Raw genomic sequence first — 21085 nt, 5'->3', positions numbered from 1 at the left:
CACTGCACCGCTTCCCGTCCAGGGACATCCTTCCTCTTTCTCAGTCCCCAAAGCGTGCTTTAGTCACTCATTTATTTTGTTCTTCCTTCTGCAGGGACAAAAAAAAAAAAAACTCCTTCCGAAACGTGCGAATTAAAAAGATTGGGGGATTATTTTTGTAAAACTGACGAAGCTAAGGGTCCACAGCATAGACTAGGAAAAGAAGAGGGCCTGTCTTGTCTTCTTCTTTGCTAAACAGTTTGAAGGCAGGCTTGACTAGCGGTTTTCACAATAACCCATTTAAACCTGTCTTGGTGTCTGAGAACATTTCTACATCTGCTTCTCAGAACATGACTTTGTTACTGATACTAATCATTCGAAACCCTAGCCCTACTCAAAAACGTGCAAAAACTTCCTGTCACCACCATAGTGCTCTAATTGAGTGGTATTTATTTAGCAGAGAGGGGTTGGATGGGGTGTGTTTTTTAGCATGTCAGTGGAAGACTACCGTGAGCTCAATGAGAACTGGCAACAAGAGTGTCATTCCAGGAAGACTCTTGACGGAAAAAGTTTGACTCCTTGAAAAAAAAAGTGTGAAAGTGTAACAAAAAGGACCACTGAGCTGCTTCTGTCAGAGCTTCTCAGAAGTCCTGTAAAGGCAATTACATGACTCCTGCCAGTTTCACGACACCTGATATAATGACGCTGCTGTCTACAGGTTTCGTCAGGAAATTCTGATATGCTTTTCTCTAGAAGGTGCCACTTCACATTCAACATCTGATATCAGAGTTGTTAAAAGTGATGCTTCCTTCCACAAAAACCTGGTCAAGCAGAGCATCCTGTTTTGCAGATTGCAACTGTTCAAACTTTGCAGTTCAGCTCACTTCAGAATTGCGTCTGAGCCGGTAAAATCTTTTACGAGGTCTCTCTCTTTCACTTTTTCTGTAATTCATAAGTCGTCTCCATCCCGATCAGCCGGACGTAAAAGAAGTTCCATGCTGAAAAATGTTGTGTTTTGAAACTGTTAGTTTCATTTCCTTGTCAAATGTAGCACATTACGTTATTGATTTTCTTATGTACTGCCTCGGCGCTCTTAACATGGAAGAGGATTTAATAGTTCCCAGAGTGTGTTAAATTGTGAATAGCATTTAGAAAACCCACAACAGTAAACGCTGGTCTCCATGGTGACCTGCCAGTCCAAACCCCTCTAGTGGCCAATAGCACAGCACAGTGGCATAACAATACTCGTACGAGCAAATGAAAAAACAAAACAAAAAAAGAGAACCCCCCCCGCAATTTCCTTTTTCTAAAGAATTTCATTTTTAATTGAAGGAAATCATTTTTTATAACATTCCGGCTAAGCTGTGTCTAGCATTTCCCATTTGGGCAGATAGAGCTGCTCCTGTTTGTGTGTGTGTGTGTGTGTGTGTGTGTGTGTGTGTGTGTGTGAGTGACCAGCCCCACTATTCCCCCCACACTGCCAACTGGCAAGAGGCCACATCCAATTCAAAGGTGACAGGCAGTGCAAGCTTCTACTGATTCGCCCTCACACCACCAAATGACAACCCATCATTGTACCCAATAAGCACTTTAAAAGGAAGTGCTTCTAAACAATGGACAGTAATGCCATATTGTGTGTGTGTGTGTGTGTGTGTGTGTGTGTGTGTGTGTATGTGTGTATGTGTGTGTGTGTGTGTGTGTGAAAAAGAGAGAGAGATTGCCAACAGCTTTAACCCTATTGTGCATGACTGCCTGGAGCTGTTTCCTATCACTTCCTTTCTAAAAATTAAATTCGAAGGGGGGCTCTGCAAACGTGTGACGGCAAATTAGTCTCAGCGTTTGGTTACGGTGTTAACATGTACTCTGTGATGTCGCTGTCGTAACCGTCTTGACCTTCATCCGCTCACTCGCCGAACTGAAGGAGAGAGACTGCTCTTGCATTTCTCCTTTTTTGAGGAGAGACATATGGACCCATACATTCTCCGGCCCTTGGGCTATCCGCCTTTGTGTAACATTACTCCTCCTCTCCTCTCTCCAGCTGGAGCATATGTAGACAGAGAGCCCAGGCTGAGTTGAGGTTCTTTTCCTCTGCTTGACTGAATGATTGTATCTGAGTGTTTTTCTCCCCTTGGAATGTGAAGTTTGAAATCTTCACGTTTTATGCGTTTCTGGACTCTTCCGAAGTCTGGAGATGTAAATATAACATATTTTATTCTTTTAGTTTTTTTTTTTTTTTTTACTGATTCCCTGGGCCAGGTCATTTCCATCTTATTGCAGTTCAGGAAGGGCTGAAAGAAATACTTTTCTGTGTTGCTTTCATGAGAATGAGATCCATAAGAGTGGAAACATATAGCGGCACTCCTCTGTAAAGGCTGCAGTCTATGCAAAACTGTATGTAGCTTCTAATGTTCTATACTCTGCATCCAAACATGTTGAAATTCAAACAGAAATATTAACAACCGTTGAATTCATGAATAGCATCATCAATAAACAATAAAGAAACTGTCATAACAACAGACAAAGCGACCAATTATTAGTGCCGTATAAACCAAGCAGCCAATCGTTAAAAGGCTGAATGTCAAAGCTCTCCATGCTCTCCAAGAGTTCAGTCGCGAACATAGTTAATTTATGGGGTTTTCCACACTGATGCGTCTGTAAACAACGTAAAAGTAATTAAGTAATTTCTTTGTTTTGGAACCGAACTGGGAATGTTTGTTTCTAAATACATTTTTAATCTCGGACATGCACTCAGCTCTCCGCAGCACCTGCCTTACCTCTTTCTCTCTTTCCTTTTTCTTGGAAATACAGCAGCCGTTGCTATGGAGGCTGTCTTTACTTGATTTGTTTATTTACTCTGTCTTGTTTTTTCGACGTATGGGAGGATGACTCTCGCAACGTCATACTGACGTAAGCAACAGAGCGACAGACGGGTCATCTGGAAACATGAGTGAAGGACAACATGGAAATTTCTAGAACAGGCCTTCACTGCTGAAAACAGGGGAGAGAGGCAGTGAATAATCAAACGAGAGCTGTGTCGAATCGGGAGATTTCATTCTTCTCTTCTCCACTTGCCTGTTTCCATGTTACACGTTTCAGTGACATTTTTTGGGGGGAGTTTGTGAGAGGGAAGCATTGACTAAGAAGCAGTTTCTTAACGTCACAGACACTTATCTTTCCGTCATGTATATTTATCAACCTTGGCAAACACTATTTGGTAACTACTAGTTCATATAACTTCATGTGAAACAAAGAGCTTTGAAAGCTGTTATTTTTTTTCACGTGTTTTGTTTCTGAAGCAGTTACAAAGTGAATAATGTTTCGCTAAAAATGTTACTCACATTTGCCACTGAAAGAGCCTCTGATAGGGACATCTGCAGAAGGGCGTGACCTTGAGAGGTGGCAGCTTCAAAACACAGACCCCACACCCACCACCCAACGCGGATAACATGGAAGAAACCCCCCCCCCTCTTCTCCCCTCCCCTCCCCCCAATCCCACCACTCCCTGGCACCAGCCCCACCGATGCTTTGGGCACACGCTCACATGGACGGACGCGGCAGAGGATACGGTCGGATTTGCCATATGGGAGATTTTAATTAGCGTATGCCCTCCAGTACCCGCCCCTCCATAACGGCCAATTGGACCGTACCGTAGAACCCTGCCACCGACGCTGCCATCTACTATATAATTAGACGCAGTCACGTGAGTCAATCTACTCTCCCCTGGAGAACCGCATGCTGTCTTAATTCAGTAGTCTTAAGTGGCAGCTTGTAAGAGTGTGTTGGAGAGTGTGTCGTTTTAACGGCTGCTCTCGGCAGACGCTGGGCGAGACGGGACGGGCGCTGCCGTCGTCGGAGCTGACGTGTGACAGAGAAGCGTCGAGTCTCTCATTACGGCCAGGGTGTGGAGGACTGGGTGGAGGGAGCGTCTCTCGTTCGCGCGCGGTGCCTGTCTCGTCGTTGTGGTGGAGGTGGTGTGAAAGCTTACGGCTACACCCTTTAACGTTCCCCTGGCTCATAAAAAAGAAAACACAGATGACTGACTTAACTGATAGCATGAGGTTTTACACACAAAACTGAGAAGGCTCGGCAGACAGACATGAAAACGGTTATGGCTCTCAACACACACACACACACAAACACACACACACAGGTGTGTGTGTGTGTGTGTGTGTGTGTGTGTGTGAGTCAGAGAGAGAAACTGATAGCTGACCCAATGAGAGGAAAACCTGACCACTCCTTTGTGAGCATCACACACTCCTGTCGAGTCTGCTGTTCCAGACAGTAAAGCATTTTGACTCACAAACACATCCAGTAGACTGACAGACCGTTTCATAAACATGGACCTTGATTGGCGGGTGAGAGAGACAGAGAGAGAGAGAGAGACAGACTACTCCTGCATGAATACAGAACGGTGGCGGAGGCTGGGAAGAGTTTGGGGAGACCCGTAATTAGAAGCAGGCGTTTGAGAGGCAAACCTCAGCTCTCGAAGGGGAAAGTCATAGTCACCGACCCAACCATGCAAGTGAGAGGGCTGAAAATGAATCTGACAGGACTGTTCTTCTCTCGACTTTATTCGTTTGTCACTCCCCCTCTCTCCTTTAATTACATTTTTTTCTCTTTCTACGCCCCGCTCCCTCCCTAAGGCTACATAGAGTGTATGGAAAAAAATGATATGTTTACACTTGTAGTCACTTTGTGCCTTTGTGGAGGCGTTTGATTGGAGTTTACGTAAAACTGGCACAATAGCATTCAGAGAGGTTTATACAGCGTGAGATTTTAAAGGTTTAATGAAGTGTTCAGGTTGAATACATAAGCGTTGAGTTCCTGAGTGATAAGGCCTTTTATTTAAAGTTCTTGAGGGTAACTGGATAATTAGTTCACTTAATTAGTCTAAAAATGCAGTATAACTTTCATTTGGACTGGTCCTACACAATAGTAGAGAAATTAGAGAAGTTAATCATCAAATTGGGAATCATTGAAATTTCCTTCAGTACAGCTGGGGGTTTTGTCATTGTACTAATTTGTAATTTTAGCTTCAAGTCTTCTGTGTCTCTTACTTTTTTTGACACACTACACAGTTTCAGTCTATTTTTCAATGATGAGGGTTTTGCTTCTATGTGCGTGATCCTCATTACCCTGTCTGTGCTGCAAAGCAAGCTGAGGATCTTAGTTTTCCTGTGTGTTGTGTTGTGCGTGTGCGTGTGTGCGTGTGTGTGTGTGTGTGTGTGTGTGTACGTTTGTGTGTATGTTTAAACCCCCCCGCAACCCCCCATTGTTGGCACTGTGTCCCTATCCACAGCGGGGTAAAAGCCCCTGTAGCTTTCTGAAATCCTCCACCATTGGCTGGAAACACACTAAGCTCTGTTCCCTAACGTGGGGCTGCTTTCTTCTGTGTTGCCTGATTTAAGGATTATGCAAGTTCTGAATAAACAATTGTTTATTTTTGAATTGCTCTCCAATCCAAACAAAGCTACATGATACTCTAAAGAGGGAGTTTCAGTTTCAAAGCTCTAATCGGGGATAAGACAGACAGATGTGTGAATGAGTAGTGTGTGTGTGTTTGTGTGAGACTGAAAAACAGTACCATTGCAGTAATTTCACTAATATGCAATCTCTTGTTTATTCATTCATATTCACTGAGCAAATGACATTTGCTTTGTCTTGAAAACTGCCTAAATCTCGCAAATCCTACACACTTTTTTTTTCTCCCATAGGTCTCCATGATTTTCATAAGACATTTGAGAAATGTTTGCCTTTGTGTCATCTGGTTGTTGTTCTTGAGTGTATAGACCATACCTTTGACCTTGCTCTCCGTCTTTGACCTTTAGGCTTTCCTGCAGAGAATCCGCCAGACCACAGATGATCAGCAGTGCCTCACTCCTGAACATGTCAAGGTGAGAATCTCAAATATGACTATATTAACTTAGATATGATTATGTTAACTCAGATATGACTACATTAACATTCCACGGTCTTAAGATTCTTATTCATAGCGAGGCAAACAATTCATGCCTCCATATTTGCTGAGGGTTTTTGGATGTTCTTTTTTGTCTTTGTCATATGATACATCAAGTTCGTTAGCATTAGCAACTACTGCTGCTTTTCCAGAGTGTCTGCCCCTGGATGGTCGCCGTGTAACCCGAGGCAGGATGAATTCAGATATTACTCGACATGATTCAGAGAATGAATTTTAAGCTTTTAGTTCACTGAAGATTACACACTGCGTTTGTATGAGTGGTTTTTTTGTTCCAGATCATTAAACGAAGCGCGAACGTCTGTCCCTGAATCTGTGTTTGTTTGGTTTTTTTTCCCCGCTTTCTGTCGTAGATCCTGTTCTCCAACATCGAGGCCATTCTGGACGTCCATCGCGAGGTGTTGGCTGCAGTGGAGACCAGCCTCCAGCCAGAACCTCAGCCCCACCACTCTCTCGGACACGTCTTCCTCAAATTTGTGAGTGTCTTTCACCCCCGCCTGCGTCTCTTTTAGCCCTCTCTACCCCCCAGCCCAGGAAAGCACCTCCTCTATCAGACGACGACAACCGAAAAACAAACCCTCACAGAGCCTTTTTCTGCCCCCCCCCCCCTTCCTCCCTCCCACCCCCACGTCTTCTTGAGCTAATTTGGTGCTTGCTGACAAGAAAGATCCGTCTGTGTTGAGAAGGAGAATTGGCCTGTGAGCCATCAGTGGGATCGATAGCATGACTTCTTTTCTCTCTCCCCCCTTGCTCTCTTTCTTTCTCATCCCCCCTAGACCTCTCTAAACTCCCTTTAGTTTCTCTCTCTCTCTCTCTCTCTGTCTTTCTCTCTCTGTCTTTCTGTCTCTGTCTCTCTTTAAATCCATGGCATTGTCATGTTTATTCTAGGTCATGCAGACATCATCATTCTCTGTGTGAAACTCCCTTTGTTCAATGTCAAGGGATGGATATGTCAAAACCAAAAGCTTGAGTAAATTGTTTTCAAATGGGGAAGAAAATCAATTTAACCTACAGGTTCCTTCTCGCCGTATAAGATTGGTCTGTCAAAATTGTGCCCGGGTGGTCAGAAGACCCACTTTAGATTGGAGAGATGCTTTTGCTGCTGAGAGGTCTCTCTGCCAGCCGGGTTGTCACTAAATTTGACCCATTCCTGACCCTAAAACATCGTCCTCTTTGTGTCAAATCTTTCCTCTTCATCTCTGACCCCTGTCATGTAATCAGTCCTATTCGCGCTTTCTGCCCCTTCCCCTTTGACCTTCCACACACTGGCCCCCTAAAAGAAGGTCATATTTCAGTAGCACAACAGTTTGAAGAGAGATTATCAATAATGTCGTAGCTGTGGCTGCTCACCCTTTTTGGAATATTTCTTACTTGGTCAAAGCCTTACTATTCTGAAGTATGTTTCTGAGCTAATGCTCAGCATCATACAGTGTACCTTTTCATACACTGTTTATCTGAAGTCATAGATACAGATACAATCAATTGTTGATGTCACAAGCCTCAGAGGGTAACATTAAGACATGTTCTTTTGGCCACTAGACAGAGCAAAAAAGGGAAAAAAAAAACTCTCCACAAGTACAAACAGTCTTGGGTCTGATCTGCTTTGGCATAAGACTCTATTATCTTAAAAAATAAGGTTTTGGAGGGTGGAGGAGACTGTTAAAATGTGAGTGTTTGAGAAGCAGGGCGGTCAATATTTGCTTTCCATCTCTCCCTTGATGACCAAAGCCATTAAGTTCATCAACGGCCCCTTCATTTTAGGTCTCTTAATGCCTGAATTGTGCATTGACAGCTTACACCCCCCCCCCCCCCCCCAATAGCGTCCTCATTTTAAAACTGTCAGAGAGAGAGGGGGGGGATGTGTTTGTCAAAGGAACAAACAAACCCTGGGCTTATTCTGAGCACAAGAGTAACTTTCACCTCAGTCCTCATTTGGAACATGAAAACACACAGAGTGATTGTGCATGTGTGTGTATGTGTGAGTGCCTGAGGAAATCTGGTTTAGCCAGACGCACTCAGATGCTCGTTTGCAGGTGATGGAAGATCTCAGCATGGTGATTTTAGTCACAGAATTAAACTCTGTACCTCTTTTCTATTTCAAAAAAAAAAAAAATATGGTCTTGACTTTCCTGAACAAACCTTTTTCTGACATATGCACTGTTCGCTTGAAGTTTGTGGATCACTGGGGAAAGTTGATAGGTTTGGTGAGTCAGGGAGAGGAAGAGAAACATTTTCATTGAAACGCTGCTAACATAACATTTCTTTAAACAATCGGATGCTGTCAGGGCCGTACCTTTGCACTGTTGGTTTGTTCACTGTCACCCTGCGAGTTCCATTGTCGTAATACAGAACAGCACGTAGTCATTTTCTGTGAGATGAGGGAGTAAATGAAGGAGCACAGCTGATACGCGGTGCCACAGACACACACAGCGGCCACAGGCAAACGTCAGCTCATCCTGCATTAGATGTCATGGGTTTATTTGCTTGCCGCTCAGGTTTTGCTTTCTTGAGGAAATTGCAAACTCTGCGCGGTTACAATCTATCATGAATTGCCAGAAACAGACTGGATCCATCCAGAAGCAGGAAACACTGTGTGTGTCTGTGTGTGTGTCTTTGTTTATGTGTTTGTAATAGCATGTGTTTTTTATGAAGTTTTTTATGAAGTTTTTTTTTTTTTGAGAACATATGCTGGTACAGATGTTCCTCAGAACGGACCGGGTTGGCTCCGCATGGCCGCCGGCTTCTCTCGTTATGCCCGGGGAGTCGTAGTGACCAAGCTGGAGGGCTGTGTGACCGCAGGAAAAACACAGTGACACACTTAAGGAGCCGGTCATGGGAAAACAAGAGGCTGAACGCTCCACAGCAGATGTTAAAGCGCCTTAGCCACGCAAGGACATGCCGCGCTTTGGCATCGTAAAGACTCTCTCTGGTTTTCCTTGCCTACCAGGAGAACTACAGAAACAGCAGTTTACGGTCTTCAGCCTAGAGATGCGGTCAAGTTTACAAGAGCACCTGCAGAACTGAACCCTTCTAAAATTCTGCATAATGATTGTCATGAATAATTCATTTAGCAGCTTAGTGAACTGACAGTAGGAGCGATACCCCGCGGTTAAAAGTCATGGCCCCGTAAGCACGACTTAATGAGCTGGTGTGAACTGTTATTTCATGACTGACGAAATGCAGATGTTCTGTTGAAATTCTTACAAATCAGTATGGTGGCAGGGCAAACAGTTATTTCCAGCGCTAACTTTTAGAATCTATTGTCAACACTCGAGGCAAGCTTTCTCGACTCAAACTTTTCAGGGGTATTGTTGTTTTCTAAAAAAAAATATCTTGCGACCTATTTCTAGCCAAAGCGCTGCTGTTCTTGGTCGTGTTCTTGACGAGCATCTAACTTTTTGACCAGGGTTGCAAGAGCACTGCTTGTGGTCTTGTATTTCACTTCCTTAGCTGTTTCATATGTAGAAGGTCAGGTAGCTGACAAAGCGCAGTTCCGGAAGCAGTTTCACTACCCTTTATACCCTTTACCACAGTTCTGCATGTATGTCATCGTATGTAGAGTGCAAAGATGTCAAACAAAACAGAACATCTAGTTAAACAGATGAACAATTAAACCATGTACATTGCACCTGAACCGAGTAGCTACGTTTCAGCCCCCAACCCCCCCCCCCCCCCACCTCCCACTCCCATTCTGTCTAAAAGGTCTCTTTAGGCCTCTAAAGGTCTTCGTAAAACTGATTATTTGGTCACACTGGTTGGTGATAAAGCAGCATCAGTGTTTACAGTTTGAGGCTGGTGAACACTCTAGAAAAGGTCACTTAAGTCAAATAGACACTTCCCACGGTTTATCTTTAACTGAATGATATCCGTACACATCAAGTGATTTCTCTAATACGCTGCGCATTTTTTCATGTTTATCAAAACATGCCGCCCACCAAGGAGCGATTGCGGTATTGCAGTGTACTGTCTCTTGTTTTGACTTGATTTTGTGTTTTGCATTATTGAGCATCACATGTCTTTTATTTTGCAGAGAGGCGATTTCTCTGTGTATGGAGAATACTGCAGTAACCACGAGAAAGCGCTCCGGCTTCTGATGGAGCTCAATAAAATTCCCCACATACGCACCTTCCTCCTGGTGAGTGGCCAGCCCCGTCGCTGTTACTTTACTTACTCACTCCTTACACGTGTTTTTATAGTTATCTGTCGTTTTATTACTGCTTCATGATATGAACTGCTCTGTACCTGCAGTTGCATTTGCTTGTATTCTGCATTTAAGATTGCTCTTGTTCTTAAAAAGGATTACGTGGGATCATAGGAAAAGCTTGAGGGTTTGTAACAGTGAATTACTATAATTCCCACTGTGCTGTATTTACACAGCATTCAGTGCACTATATGCAAACTTCTGCTTGGAGACGCACTCTGTGATTGTGAATAGCGTAATAACATCTGAACACGGATAATACAACAATGCTGTGTTACCTGCAGGCTCGTAAAACAGATAATAGAGCAATGCCAAGAATATATAATTAACTGTGATAAGACGTGGCTCTATAAAATTCAAATGAAGTTTATAGCTTGTTGTAATGTATATTTATGCCAAACTATGGGATGAATGTAGAAGGACAATGAGAGCGTCTAAACTCTTTTGTTGGTTTAACACATGTTTTTCTCTTTCAGCACTGTATGCTGTTAGGAGGGAAGAAGAGCACAGACATCCCCTTAGAGGGTTACCTGCTCTCCCCAATCCAGAGGATCTGCAAGTATCCTCTTCTGCTTAAGGTACAGTCAGATCCCGCTATCCCAAAACTGCTAACGTATGCTCCAGTCGGATCGCTTACTCAAGATTCCATGAAAGCATCGTTAAATGTCTTTCTGTGTTCTATTATGTTTTTCCCCAATCGTCTGGGAATGAAGCTACGGCTGTGCGTAGCGATATGCTTACAGTTTTAAAAATAATTTGATTAAAGATCAACGTTTCACAATGTGAAGATTCACAAACAAGTGTCTGTTAGCAGTTTAGTTGCTTTTTAGCTGCCATTAAGCAATTTTATAATAATAATTGTATGTATGTATGTATGTATGTATGTGTATATACACACACACACACACACACACATATATATGTTTAGATAAAAAAACATGACCAATTCATCCTGTTTTTTTCTCCCATGTTTTGCACCTTTTCCATGGTAATGATGCTTTATGACAAACTAGTGCAGAGTATTCCTCTTGAGTGTTAAATGAATTAAGTGCCATTTAAGACCAAATGAGACTGTGTGAACTTTTCTGAATCTATCAGATTGTTTATGTTATGTGTAGGAATACTTCGTGTATGCTCTCTGCCTTGGTATCGTTTTTTTCAAAGGTCATGTTTATTCCCTCTCTCTATTTCTGTTCCTCCAGGAGCTCCTGAAGAGGACCCCGAAAAAGCACCCTGACTACCCGGCCGTGGAGGAGGCTCTGCAGGCCATGAAGGCGGTCTGCTCCAACATCAACGAAACCAAGAGACAGATGGAGAAACTAGAAGCCCTGGAACAGCTACAGTCTCACATAGAGGGATGGGAGGTGAGTGTGACTCTGTGTGTGTGTGTGTGTGTGCGTGCGCGCGTGTGTGCGCGTGTGTGCACTGGAGTATGTGGAAATGTGTGTGTGTGTGTGTGTGTGTGTTTTATACTGTATATTGTAGAATGAATGCTTGTTTGATTATATGTACATGTGTGTGTGTGTGTGTGTGCGCGTGCACACACGCACGCATGTGTTTTATACATTGTAGAATGAATTCTTGTTTGCTTACTGGCTTGTTTGTTTGTACGTGTGTATGTCTGGGTGAATGAGAGAATGAGCATGAATTGGTGTTTTAACAAGGAAAATATGAATGTGTGCTGACCTTTAGTCATGACAACAGAGGGTTTTTTGAGCGTTTGACATTCTGTTCGTGGGCTGAAGCGGCTTCTTTAGCGAAAACCCCCCCCCCAAAAAACATACAGTCGGGGAGCTTGGGTTTAGTGTGTCCCAGGAAATGTCTTTGAAAGAGACAGGATCCAAGGCTTTCACACAGCGACATTTTCCATCAACGCGTGGAGGAAAAGGAAGTGCGAACACAAAAAGGGAAGCTAAGCTGCCAAAGTGATCGCTCTGTTCTTTACGACGTTCTATCACCCCCCCCCCGACTCCCTCGTTACCCTTCTCCCCCCTTTTCTATTTTTCTCTCGCTCTCTCTCTCTCTCCACCTTCGCTCCGGCTTTCTCTCTCTACCTATCTGTTTATTGATCTCTCTGTATGTATAACGGACACTTTAATCTGTCTGGGGGGCTCTTGTGGGATTCGGTCCCTTTCTTTCCGGTGGCTGAGAGGTAGCCCACAATCTCACTGGACGCTTTTTTTTTTTTTTTTTTTTTTAAAACCATTGGCTGCTCCCAACAACAGAGCTCTTTTATTCTGTTAGCAGTTCTATAGCTCTTGCCAGCTAGAGTTTTAACTCAGGCCATCACATTCTCAAAAGGCTTCACCAGACCGTTCACATTGCCCTGACAACAACAGGGAACAGTCGGACTGTCGTCTGAGCCCCGTTTTCTCGAGAGTGTATGTGGATCGCCGATTTGAAAACGTACTTGATTCAGGTCTTCTTTCCCTTAACAGAATGGTTCATTCCATGAAATTCATCTGGTCATAGTGTCTTTGAGACCAGAGCCTTGTTAAACACTCAAGGATTATGTTATTAAAATGTCGGTAATCCCCATCAATTTTTTTTTTTGTAAAGAATTCTAAGCATTTATATGAATGAAATACACTCATTTTAAGTGACATCGTTGTCACATGTATATGTTTAAATAGAATCGTTTCATTTTGAACATTAAAACATACTTGCTTTTTTGTCATATAATTGCGTGCACTGGGTGAGGTACATTTCTGCTAAACAATCTGCGGTAGGTCATAAAAGCATCACCTTCCTATTCCATTTTGCCTCCTGGCTTAATTACCTCAGTCGCTAATGGCCACATAGTGCCTAATCGGAGCTCAGCCCATTTCCGTAGCGCTGTCTGAGTGGATGAGATGTCCTCCACGCCGTTGATTGACCAGACCAAATGGAGCCTCCACCATCACAGCATGCAGTGTGTACACCTGCAAGCACGGAGAATTATATTCTGTATGGAGACAGTCTGAAATCCACAGCCCGAGTGCAATCAATTATTGATGCTTTAGGAGCATGACACAGGCTAGTTTCAATGACATCAGGAGTGTTTGACCACCTCTTACTCTGACAGGCCACACTGCAGGAACTGCTCATTTTTGAGACCAACAAAGAGGGAGAGGGGGAGAGGAGGAGAGAAGGGGAGAGAAGGGGAGAGAGGGGGAGAGGGAGAGGGAGAGAGGGGGAGAGGGAGAGGGAGAGAGGGGAAGAGGGAGAGAGGGGAAGAGGGAGAGAGGGGAAGGGAGAGAGGGAGAGAGGGGGGAAAAGGTAGAGAGAAATGTTCTTGTTAGCATGCTCACGTCTTATTTACAAAACATGCACACACGCACTCTCTCTCTCTCTCTTTCTCTCTCTCTCTCTCTCCCTCTCTCTCCCTCCCTCTCCTTCTCCCTCTATCTCTATTGTCTTGTTCCCAAGAGCAGCTCCTAATACAGTGATGTTTCATCTCAGAGGTTCTAGTCATGTCATACGCTGCCCCGTCCAAAAACCATGCAGGGAAAAACTTTGCAAATCCTGCTGTTTAGTGAAAAGTGTCACTATGTGACTTTTCTGATAGGCAGACTGACCACATATTGGCATGAACCAGGTTTTGTGAAACTTCTAACCTGTTTTATTTTCACACTAATTCTTAACTGTAAATTCAAATGACAAATTACTCACTTGCATTTTAAGATGAATCAATGTATTTTGAAGATTAACCAAATTTTCTGGAATGTGTAAATTTCATTGATTGATAAATGGTTTCCTCTCTCTCTCTCTCTCTCTCTCTCTCTCTCTCTCTCTCTCTCTCTCTCTCTGTGTCAGGGAACAAATCTGACAGACATCTGTACTGAGCTGCTTCTCCATGGAAACCTCCTGAAGATCTCAGCAGGAAACATCCAAGAGAGAGTCTTCTTCCTCTTCGATAACCTGCTTGTGTACTGCAAGAGGAAATCCAGGTTAGTCACACACATGGGCTAAACGTAAATGGAGGGGACAGTTAGGCTGCAGAATGGCCAGAGTAACTGAAATCAGTGGAACATTTGGCTCTCAACAAAACGACTGTTTCCAAAGGATCTTTTTTTTTTTTTATATTCAGTTTCTGTTTTCCCAGTTCACAAACACTTGGTATCTTCATAGTCCCGTGCTTGGGTATGTTTAGGTTTAGGTGTTCGGGTTTGACTCTGGTGACAGACATGAGATATACTGTAGATCAGTGATTCTCAACTCCAGTCCTGGGGGCCCACCATCCTGCATGTCTTTTTTTTAACCCAGGACTGACACACCTGATTCCAACGATCAATTAATCATCAAGCCCTTGATTAGCTCAATTAACTGTGATAATGAAGAGTTAAAACAAAGATGTGCAGGACAGTGGGCCCCCAGGACTGGAGTTGAGAATCACTGCTGTGGATTATAGTGATTATATATGCTCTCTTTTTGTAATTTAACTGTGATCTCACATAACAAGCAGAGTTCTGTGACTCTGTAGTAATGTGATTAGTGAAGGTGTTCTGCATCAACACCCTTTCAGATATTATACATGTGTAACTATGTAACAGTAACAAAAGACTTCTATGTTGTCTTCTTAGGTTCTATGCATAGATATTAGTTATATTATGAATGCTTTCTATGTTAAGAAAATACAACTCATTTAGGCTGTGACATTTCCTAATTAGACAGCACATTTGTTAGTTGTACACAAATAACATCATGACAGCTGTTTAAAGCTGTTTAGAGCCAGGTCTAGGTGTAAAATGTCTGATTAGCATTTTGTGCTGTTTGCCTTTCTGTCTCTGGTTTGACTCACTGCTGGAAAGTTGTTGTGGTCTCCAGGGCTGGAAAAACAAACCCTTGTGGAAGCCGCTTGTCTCATGTCTCTTCTCAAACATTACAGGGTTTCTGGGAAGAAGTCTACAAAGAGAACCAAGTCCATCAATGGTCCCCTCTATGTATTTAGAGGCAGAATTAATACGGAAGTGATGGAGGTGGAAAATGTTGAAGATGGAACAGGTCGGTGCAGACGTCTGTCAATTGCCTCTCTGTCTGTGTCACACAGCCTTAAGTTTGCAGTTTTATTATTATAATTTTAATTCTGTGATTTTGTTCTTAAACCCGTGGTCTCTTATGCATGGATTTGAATGGAACACTATAAACAACAACATTCAAAATATGGGAAACTTGAATTGCCTCATCGAAACAAAACATGTTACAAGTTTGTATTAGAATCTCCTAAAGAGGAATCTGTGAGTCAAATTGTAAGTCTCTCAAACCGCTTTATGAAAGCTCAAGGCTAGAGTACAGATGCATTATAGATTTTGAACAACAAAAAGAGAAAAAAATAATCTTTGATATCATACACAGTTTCTTAGTTCCTTGTACTTTTGATGGGATTTATGATCATTTTTTTTTATCGCACTAGTATAGTGACACTCAGCCATCAGCTTGCCTTAGTGTATTCCTGAAGCCCCACCCCCTCCTCTGTTTGCCAATTACATGTCCTGATACCAGCCTGTCGGAGGCGATTGTTTTCAGAGCGATTGCTGCTCACATCATGGGCTTTTCATGTGTACTGAGTGACAGTTAGCAACAGTAAAAGCTACTGAACATAAAATCAGAAGAAGAGACCCAGAAGAGAACCTGAACATTAGACCAAATCAAGGACATCAAGGAATCAGAGGGAACCAGTAAAATATTTACTCAAAAAAACCCCAAAAGACTTAAATCTCATTGCATCATCTATACAGTGTTTGCAGAAGTTTACATATGTATGAGGGCATCTTTCAAATCTGACTCCTGCCAGATTTGAATTTGACAGATGTGTATGTTAGTCATGTTCTGAAGGGTGAACAGAAGGAAGAACAACAACCCTGAGCGCTTGTGCAAAAGTACTGATTGCAACAATGCACTCAGCACAAAAGCCATGAGCATGCATTAGAGTCCTCAACCTCAATGATAATAATGCACAGGTTTTTTTTTTTTCAGAGAAGTATACTTCACACCTTTCAGGTGCTTGGCTGGTGTACACATATGTGGCATTTTCGTACTGTGCCATGTGTGAGAGACGTGTGCGTGTGCGTGTGCGTGTGTGTGTGGTGAGAGAAGAGGAGAGGACTGTCGTGTGGAAGTGAGCGATGTTTCTCTCTCTCGCACGCGTTGTCTTGCTGAAGCGCACACACTCACCACACCTTGATAGGCAGGGCAGAGGTTGGCCTCTTTATCTTTTATTCTTTCTTTTTTTCTCTGTTTCATACACACACACACACACATACATACACACACACACACACACACACACACACACACACACACACACACACTCACGCATGCTTGTGCCCCTAAGGCAGGCGAGTTTCACAAAAAACCACAAAGAAAAACATCCCTTATAAGCACGTCTCAAAAACAACCCTGTGAGCTCCCCAAATGCTCCTCAAACCCACAAGTTTCTCTCACAGGGCGTTTTGTTCTTTATCAAAAAAGACGAGAGCCACCAACTCTTGAGTGGCAAGAGAAATCAGCCCTGTTCCACAATAGTTGCTAGCCTTAACCAGAAACAAGCCTCCTGTTGATATAACTTTTTGAGCTGGTTTCTTAGATAAGAGTCAAGCTATATTCCTGAGCTACAGGTCACTTTAATTTCAGATTCCCCATTCAAAATGCTCTCACATCTCAGTATAAAGTTTGTTCTTATATAATACCCAATAAAGAGAACATTTTTGTTTGAATATCGCAACTCTGTTATATTAGACGCCTGAAAGATGTTGTCGTAAAAAATGAATTGTAGTTCCTCTCAGCCTGTGGTCATCTGAGCTTCCTTCTTCACACCAGCGTGTACTGTCTTCAAGTCTAAAAACACTTTGCTTGCTGTGCATTTCCCTTGCCCCATTGACACTTTTGACAAAATTTAATACAAAGGCATAAAGAATTCATTTAAAAAATGTCTAGTTTATCAGTTGCCATAGACACTCACAACAGAGAGATGTCAAAAGATCTACTACACCCATGAGAAATATGCCTGGTTTGTTTTTCAGACCCGCTCTTGTTTTTATTTTTCTTCGGAACATTTCCTTCTCCGTCTTGATCACGTTTTAGAAATAAGACATTAAAGATGTTTGGCCTCGGCCGTGCCAAACACAGAGCTTTCTCTACCTGCATTCAAAGAAAGCGCCTGGCCCTTTTTTTTTTTTCTCCTTCGGCTGATTCCCAGGGAAGGACCTAAGAGCCTCGCTCTTGCTAGCGCTTGGCCTGTGATTGGATTAATTTAATAGCACCTTATCAGACTACAGAAGCATTCAGGTGGCCTTTTTTAATGGGCTTGTTCCGTAGGCCTTAACAAACGCGATTAGCCGGCGGAAGAAAAGAAAATCCAGACAGCCCCTCACCTCCAATCTGAACTAAATCCTGCCCTCAAGCTCTTCTCCACCCCCCCCCCCCCCAACCCCCCAACCCCCCCCCCAACATCTATTTATACGATCCTAACATTAACCTTACGCCAGTCATAGTCTATTTATATGATCTTAACATTAACCTAACGCCCGTCATAGAGTCTCATTCATTATTCATACACGCAATCTGTGTGACTCACCTGCTGCTAAACCAAGGATAAAATTGGGAGGAGAGGCAGACTGGAGGGCTGAAGCCTCCAACTAAACAGCAGAGAAGTTTTTGCCTTCCCCCCTCCCCCAACTTTTAAATGCACACTTAAGGAGGATTTCTTAGACTAATGACATTGTGTAACCCATCTGCATTATTAATGACTTCAAATGGCTCTGAAGACACAGCTGTGGTCTGTTTGATGCTAAAGTGTGAACACGACATAGAAAGAGATCATTCATTGTATGTGATCTAAACAGAACATACGTGTTCTCGTGTAAAGTTTAATGATCATCTTTGAGCACATTTTGACATAACTGCAGTGGTAAATTAAAAAAAAAAACAAAAAAAAAAAAAACATTTGAAAATGTGAAAAATTTTAACACAAGTGAAACACAAGAGTATTTGTTAGCAAAACCAAATTACAGCATATTTTTTTTGTTTTTCTTTTGTTAGCATCATGCTGAAAGCGAGCCTGCAGTTTTCATCAGTGTCTGATAATTATTCAACCTGTTTTCTCCCTTAGCGGACTACCATAGTAATAACTACACTGTGACCAACGGCTGGAAAATTCACAACACAGCCAAAAACAAATGGTTTGTGTGCATGGCCAAGAATGCGGAGGACAAACAGAAGTGGCTGGATGCCATCTTGAAAGAACGGGAGCAAAGAGAAAGTGAGTCCATGGTTTTGACTTGATTTCTTCAAACTGATTGTGTGAATATATTATCGTTTTATGCTGATTTTACTGTGGGTTCTATGATCTGGCAACCAGCCTTTTTGCTGGTTGCCAGATCATAGAATCACAGTGGTCCAACTGTCTGTTGATTTGCAGAAATGCTAAAATTTAATGCCGCTCAAACACACTTCCTGAATCTAACAGACTCCTCTCATGTTGAATGCTTGTATCACTGATGTTATTATAGCTGAACGAACTGAACTAATTAATGACGTATTATATAAATGAATACACGCACACATGCATACATACATTACATATATATATACACACACACACAGAATATATATATATGTATACACACACACACACACACACACATATACATATACATATATATATATATATTCTGTGTGTGTGTGTGTATGTGTGTGTGTGTATAAACTGTATAACTGGATTTTCTACCCCAAAATAATTTAAGTATTACAATTAAAAAATAATCTTTCGAAACACATTTCCATCATCTTTTATAGAATTCAGCCAATTTTCTCAGGAGACTTATCAGCCCAAAATTGTTATTTATGAATTTTTTTTCCCCCCTGCCCTGGGGGATTTGGAACACCTGTCCGGCATTGACCACCTGTTCTTGTTTTTATGTGTTTGGGCAGGGTGATGGAGTGGTCACCCTTCTTTCTTTTCCCCCCCAAGTTTCTTTGTATTCCCCTCATATCTGTGTTCACTTATTCTTCATTTCATCCATTCACATCTGAAAAGAGTTACAGGAAAAAGAAAAAGAAAAGGACGAGTGGTAGTTATCACGCAGTAAGATATCTGAAGGTCCCAATCAAAGCGTTCCAACCGTTTTGTCCAGATGCGTGGGGCTGGGCCTTTGGTGGTGGAGCAAGCTGCTGCCTAAGCCTGTTTAAAAAGTGGGAGCTTTTTACGGAACAGATCAGGTTCCTGCTGTTTGAAATCAGACCCGGTCTGGACAGGTGTGTCATTCGTCATACACATCTCTAGGCAGGGGCGCCTCAGGACCACACTAAAACATCTGCGATCAACTTCACGCTTTGTTTAAGATATTTTGGGGTTTCTTTTCTTTTCTTTTCTTTTCTTTTCTTTTTACACACGTAGAACCTGATTCAAACGGCTCCCTTCCAGTGCTTTCTGCTGGATCAAAAGAAGCAGTAGTTGGAGGAGTAACTACAGTGAAAGATTCCGGCGGCGGCGTGATAAAATTCTGGCTCTGCAAATGTTTTGGCTGTAAAAGCTGCGTTCTCATCATTGTCTCCTCATTGTTTCCCAGGGCAATCACCCTTTATCACTGTGACTGCACTAAAAACAGAGTTTACTCATTCACTGTCGTTTGGAAAAGTCGTTTGAGTACATGTCATTGTCCCCTATGTGGTAGAATGACTTGGGCATACTCGCTCTTGGGTCAGGTTTGGTCTTCGATTGTTGATCAAGTCTTGGAAACCAAAATGTTAAGCTGCTGAGATAGTTTTGCGGACCAGTTAGCAGCCTAAGAGCATAGTAAGTGGAGGGGGAAACATTTAGAGAGTGTTGAAGAGATGAATACAGCGCTGGGAGCCAAAACTTCCATGTATTTCCTCTAAGTGTAATGTTTTTTACATCCAGTCAAAGCTCTGTTTCTTCTCCTTTTTCAGCATGATTATTTTTTGCTCTCTAGGATAAAGTTATTCAGGATCGGGGATATATCCTAACATATTTTGGACAAGTTTGTTGAATGAGAGGATGGTTAACACAGTGGTGTGTTGGAGCTTAGATTTAGCAAAGGGCTTTTTTCTTTCTTTCCACCGTAGGACCTGCAAGAAATAACTGACTCGATTAATCTGACCCTCAGGAAGGTGCAGGTTTGTAATTTAGAACTAGGGTGTTAGTCAGGGAGAGGAAGTGTTTTTTAAGAGAGAGAGAGACAGAGAGAGGTCTGAGTCAGTCTCTTATTAGTGCTCACTTAGACAGCTGTACAAGTGCTTTGGATGTGCTTTTTTTTTCAGAACCCTTTTTTTGGGGCTTTTGGTTGGGGTCTGTGATCCATCCTCGCTTTCATGCAATACGAGGAAGCCAACCTAAAGTCAGAGCCACTATTCACTCAACAAGAAAATAGTTCTCATTGTAATCAATATTGGTCCCAATAGGGGATATGTATTCATAGATAAATGGATAGATTCAAAGAAATGAAGTAAGTTAATGGTCTGTGAGGGTTTATGGTCCACTTTCAGTTGCTGCTTTTGTTTTCTCACCCCCTTTCCCTGCATGCAGGATCACACAAGCCTGTGCGGTATCTGTCGTACCCTCACTTGATGCGTTGTGGTTGGTTTTTTTTTTGTTGTTTTTTTTTTGTTTTTTTCCGATACTACAGGGTGCTAATACAACTGTTGCTGAATGTCTGTCTTTATAGCGCTGTTTCCGCTGCCTGTCTTCAACTTTCTAACCAACGGATGGTGAGGACATCCTCTCTGGTCCTTGTTGACAGTATGAGCGAGAGAGAATTCTCAGTAGTCCACCTGGTTAAATAAACGCTAAGTCAACATCTGCTGCCCTTCACTGAGGCCCCAGTCATGGGCTGCTACTGTCTGCTCTGGGCCTCTTCATTACCCTCTTTTTTTTCCTCCTTTCATTTTTCACGTTCAGGGCTGCAGAACTCCTATTAGAGTCCTATTACAGA

General features: G+C 42.6%; 1 protein-coding gene across 1 annotated transcript in view; it reads left to right on the top strand.

Moving 5' to 3' along the window:
• Positions 1-21085, top strand: part of prex1 (phosphatidylinositol-3,4,5-trisphosphate-dependent Rac exchange factor 1) — a 68748-nt gene that overhangs the window by 12153 nt on the left and 35510 nt on the right. Inside the window, exons 2-9 of the mRNA XM_030783860.1 lie at positions 5808-5873; positions 6307-6429; positions 9984-10088; positions 10631-10732; positions 11357-11518; positions 13950-14083; positions 15022-15137; positions 18244-18393. Coding sequence (XP_030639720.1) covers positions 5808-5873; positions 6307-6429; positions 9984-10088; positions 10631-10732; positions 11357-11518; positions 13950-14083; positions 15022-15137; positions 18244-18393 — 958 coding nt within the window. The remainder of the gene's footprint in view (positions 1-5807; positions 5874-6306; positions 6430-9983; positions 10089-10630; positions 10733-11356; positions 11519-13949; positions 14084-15021; positions 15138-18243; positions 18394-21085) is intronic.

Source organism: Chanos chanos, chromosome 9 (assembly GCF_902362185.1).
Source record: "Chanos chanos chromosome 9, fChaCha1.1, whole genome shotgun sequence".
Lineage (NCBI taxonomy): Eukaryota > Metazoa > Chordata > Actinopteri > Gonorynchiformes > Chanidae > Chanos > Chanos chanos.
This window is presented reverse-complemented; position numbering and strand designations above follow the sequence as displayed.